The sequence below is a fragment of the Momordica charantia genome (assembly GCF_013281855.1).
Source record: "Momordica charantia cultivar OHB3-1 chromosome 9 unlocalized genomic scaffold, Mcharantia_2.0 BLBB01000009.1, whole genome shotgun sequence".
Classification (NCBI taxonomy): Eukaryota; Viridiplantae; Streptophyta; class Magnoliopsida; order Cucurbitales; family Cucurbitaceae; genus Momordica; species Momordica charantia.
Window position 1 is genome coordinate 3793427 of NW_028275167.1, and position 4453 is coordinate 3797879.

The 4453-nt window shown below is 37.2% G+C and overlaps 1 protein-coding gene across 1 annotated transcript; it reads left to right on the plus strand.

Annotated features, from left to right (window-relative positions):
- The first annotated feature begins 2026 nt into the window (after window positions 1-2026).
- Window positions 2027-3766, plus strand: LOC148208849 (homeobox-leucine zipper protein HAT14-like). Its single transcript, XM_088118128.1, has 4 exons — window positions 2027-2432; window positions 2529-2800; window positions 2901-2980; window positions 3067-3766. Exons 1-4 carry the CDS (start codon window positions 2144-2146, stop codon window positions 3395-3397), a joined length of 972 nt encoding a protein of 323 aa, XP_087974254.1. The 5' UTR covers window positions 2027-2143; the 3' UTR covers window positions 3398-3766.
- The last annotated feature ends 687 nt before the right edge of the window (window positions 3767-4453 follow it).

Below are 4453 nucleotides of genomic sequence, written 5' to 3' on the forward strand. Positions count from 1 at the left end.
ACTTACAACTTCTACGAAAAACTCAAAATATACCAAATTAATACTTATGAACCTGAATTAGGTGTCTCTTTGGCATGCTCAACTAATCATGCTCGTAGATTTGTATACCATTAAATCTTATAAATTATAAATAAATAATTAGTTAATTATATTAGTGCAATATTTAATTAATTAATTATATGTCTATATAAGGTTGATTCTTTAGATTACTTATTAAATATAATCTTTTCACATCCACTACCAAAAATTAAAAAATTTTATGGCACCATCTCGATAAGCTCATATTAAAACTAAAAAGAAGACAAGCTATTCGAGGTGGATTATAAGTGAGACATGTGCCTCGAGGTATACTCTACATTTGATATAAACGTCTAATACCTTCCTCTCGTGGACTATAATTGATAGGTTAGAGTTTTCACTCACTTATTTTTACATGGAAATAAAGAAAAAAGAAAAAGGTCACGCTGACCTTATCCTAAAGAGACCACATACCCTATGAGCATGCATGCAAACCCCAAATCAAAGCCTTTTACAATCTTTTCCCCTTTTTTTTAAAAAAAAAAAAGAAAAAATTTATTTATTTATAAAAAGGAAAAAAAAGGTAGTGGGGAGAATTTTAATCTTCAAAGGAGGCTCCCTATAATGGAGACCATTGGAAACCTACCAAAAGGCCTTTCGAAAAAACAAAATCCACGCGAGTTTCGGGAGCGTGCGTTTCACGTGTTAACAGATACGATAGGATCCCCCTTAACGGGCATGATGAGCACGTAATTATACGTGGGCCCCACTTTGACTCGCAGTGCCCTCACGCGCTTCTATTTTTTTTATTTCTAATTTATTTTCTCAAATACATATATATATATATATATATTTTTTCCCCCACGCGACAACCTTAACCACCAAGCCACTGCCACCAAAATTCTCCCTTCGAAATAAATATATTTTATATTTTTCAAATTTCGAATTGCGAAAATAAAAATGGGGTATCGGTGTCACGTGTGTTTGTCAACCTGAGAGAACCATGTCGGTCAAACTGGTTTCCCACACACTAAAAGAACGATTAAACAAATATATTATAATTTATAATTATTATTTCTTAGTTATTTTTTTTAAAGAACTTTATTTTATTTTGGTTTCCAATTAATAAAATGTCTACTTTAGTTCTAAATTAATTATTTTGGTTATTTCTATTGCTTTAACTATTTTTTATTCACTCACCTGCATGTTTGCATTAGCATAATTGGCGAATTTGAAAACAATTAAATTATTGTTTAATAATTTGTAAAAGTAAAGAAATTTACCCCTGGCCTCGTGACATCAGCCTGCCCTGCTAAAAAATCTACTCGTTATTTTCATACATTTATGTAGAAATACCTTATTAAATAAATAAATAATCAAAATATATCGATTTGTTCAAAAACATCTTTATAGTTTTGGATGTGCCACCAAATAATTTCAAAATATGAAAATTTGTAGAGATTGTATTAAATTAATAATTTAATCCATTTATGTATTTTAAGATTGCCTCTCTATGAATTATTTCTAATTTTAAGTGAAGTTTTCTAAATAAAAATTCTAAATTCACTGACCATTAACATGTTCACATAGTCAACATGAACCGTAGATCAATAATGATTGGTATGTAATCCTTAATTTGAGGTTGGGGTTCAACCTCTCCTATCTCCAAATTGTTACACTAAAAAACTATGTTAATATAAATAAGTGTAGCAACTATATATACTTCTTAAAAGTAAAATAAAAATAAGGACCAATAAATAAATATATAAAAGTAAAATGGAACTGAAATATACATCTAACTAATTTAATAACCAAAATGCATATTTTAGAAGTCGAAAATAAAAACGTAAAGATCTTGGAAGTTTAGACTAAAATTTAAGTCTAATTAATTTCATTATTTTAAATTTATTTCGTTTTTAGTATCACGAGCTTTTTAATTTTTAATTTTTAATTTTTTTTTGGGGTCTGCATCTGCCTTATATTTATTTGATCCATCGTATCCGAAATTCTTATACTCTTCTTTTTTCGCAGTCCTCTCACTCGGGACCCGCCGTTCAGTTCGTCTCCTTCCTTTCAGCCTACTCCGGCCGCCGCCGCCGCCGCCGGGCGGACCTCTGCTACACCGATGGAGCTCGGTCTGTCCTTAGGCGACGCCCCCAAGCCCTTCCGCTTCGTGGAGAAGCAGCCGCCGCGGGGCGTTTCCCGTACAGATTTGGGCTTCTGCGTCGACTTGTCGATCGGCCGTCCGGTCGCCGGAGAGACAGAAGACGACGAGGGAAAGCTGAACCAGAGAGAAGACGAATCCGACGGAAACGAAGAAGCTCCGGTTCAGCTCGATCTTCTCCCTCACAGCCCCGTTCCCCGTAACCTAACCAATCCGTACCAGGGATTCCCCTGGCCGTCCTCCGAAAACGGTAAGATTAACAAACCCTAAAAATCAACAGAATCCAAGCCATTTCCCCCACGGTTTTCTCTGAGAATCTGAAACCGAAACCGTTTTTATTTTTCAGATGAAGGAGATCAGGACCGAACCGCATCTCCGAACAGCGCAGCGTCGTCGTTTCAGATGGAATTTGGGCTGTACGGCGGAAGAGGAACCACTTCTTCCCGGAGAGACCTAATCGAAAATGGCGTCGCCAACGAAATCGGCGAATCCGAGAGAGCCTCCTCACGAGCCAGCGATGAAGACGAAAATGGCTCCACGAGGAAAAAACTCCGCCTCTCTAAAGAACAATCCGCTTTCCTCGAAGAAAGCTTTAAAGAACACAACACCTTAAACCCTGTAAGTCTAATTCCGTCAACCCTCCGATTTGCTAAAATTTGAAGAAGTCGCCCCTTGTTCTGAAATCGTGTTTTCCGATTCCGATTTGTAATCGGTGCAGAAGCAGAAACAGGCGCTGGCTAAGCAGCTCAATCTCCGGCCCCGCCAAGTGGAGGTTTGGTTCCAAAACAGAAGAGCCAGGTAAGAGCAAAGAAGAATAACAAATAAGATTCATCAAAATTTTTTTTTTTTTTTAATTTGGGGGTGAAATTTGATGACAATCACAGGACGAAATTGAAGCAAACGGAGGTGGATTGTGAGTATTTAAAGAGATGCTGCGAGACTTTAACGGAGGAGAATCGACGGCTCCAGAAGGAGCTTCAAGAATTGAGAGCCTTGAAAACCAACAACTCGTTTTATATGCAATTACCGGCCACCACGCTGACGATGTGCCCGTCGTGCGAGCGAGTGACCACCGCGAGCACCGCCGCGGGGAAGTCGACGGAGCCAATTTCGAAACGGTCTGGGTTCGCCATTGCCGGACCCAGCTCCTCCTCCTCGTCCTACCCATTTTCTAGCGCTCAGACGCCGCAGTCCCACCAGTCAACAGCTTCATGATAACGAGATGGGTTCGGCGAATCATGATAGGGGGTCCATTTGTACATAAAAGCATTTTCCAAAAAGAAAAAGAAAAAAAAAACCCAGTAGAATCCGAGAAGAAAAAGAAAGGAAAACGGATTTTCTTTCTCATTCTCTTCGTCTCCTCCTCCGTTTCTTCGCCATTTGGGGATGTTTGTTATAATGGGTATTGTTTTATTTTTATTTTTCTGAATTATTTTTTTAATTTTTGGGAGTCGGAATTAAGATCATGATCGTCGTCAACAATCATCATCATCCCCCATGGATTTTTCTTTCTGATATTTTGTGAAGAAAGAATCATAAAATAGAGATGAATTCTTATAGAATTAAGTTGGGCTTTGTTTGTTATTGTTCCTGTCCTTGTTCTTGTTGGTGTTTTGAATTTGAATCGATTATTGGAAAAAGCGAATCCTGGTGGCGTTGAAAAACCCTGAAACAGAGCATTGATGTGGGGAGGAAGATGAGTGTGGTGGGAGGGTAATAATGTCAATTCACGTCCCGATGTTCCCCGTGGAAGTGCCAATTATTATTATGACTGTGGTGTCCTCGTCCTCGACCGGCATTCGTACTTCTCCTTCTCTACTTTGCGTTTTGAGGCTTTTTTTTTCCTATTATTCTTTTTTCGTTTATTTTTTTTATTATTTTTAAATAATAATGACTATTTTTGTGTTTAATTGCCTGCCACGTGATGCCTCACGTGATTGATCCTGCCGCCTCCCTCTCAATCTTTCTCTTTGCGCGTGCTTGACTCGTGAGTGAGCGGAAAAGCACCACGAATTTTAAATGTAAATCTTTTTTTTTGTTATTTCGTCCTTTTGTCTTTTTAATTTTAGATTGAATCTGTTTTTCTGGTAAAAAAAAGTTAACGTTGAAACTCTAAGCAGAATCAGATTGCAACAAACAATGTAATCCAAACGAATTTAAACTAACTATTGCTGAAAATAATAATTTTAACTATTTTCAGTTTTTACTTGGAAAATTTTCTGAAACACATAAATAAAAGGTTTTTTTTTTTCATTTTTCATACGGGAAACA

What these genes read in the sequence shown, in the direction of transcription:
- LOC148208849 (XM_088118128.1), top strand. Translation starts at nt 2,144, where the DNA reads ATGGAGCTCGGTCTGTCCTTAGGCGACGCCCCCAAGCCCTTCCGCTTC. An exon ending in CTGGCCGTCCTCCGAAAACG is followed by an intron (nt 2,433 to 2,528) that starts GTAAGATTAACA and finishes TTTATTTTTCAG; the next exon opens with ATGAAGGAGATCAGGACCGA. An exon ending in AACACAACACCTTAAACCCT is followed by an intron (nt 2,801 to 2,900) that starts GTAAGTCTAATT and finishes TAATCGGTGCAG; the next exon opens with AAGCAGAAACAGGCGCTGGC.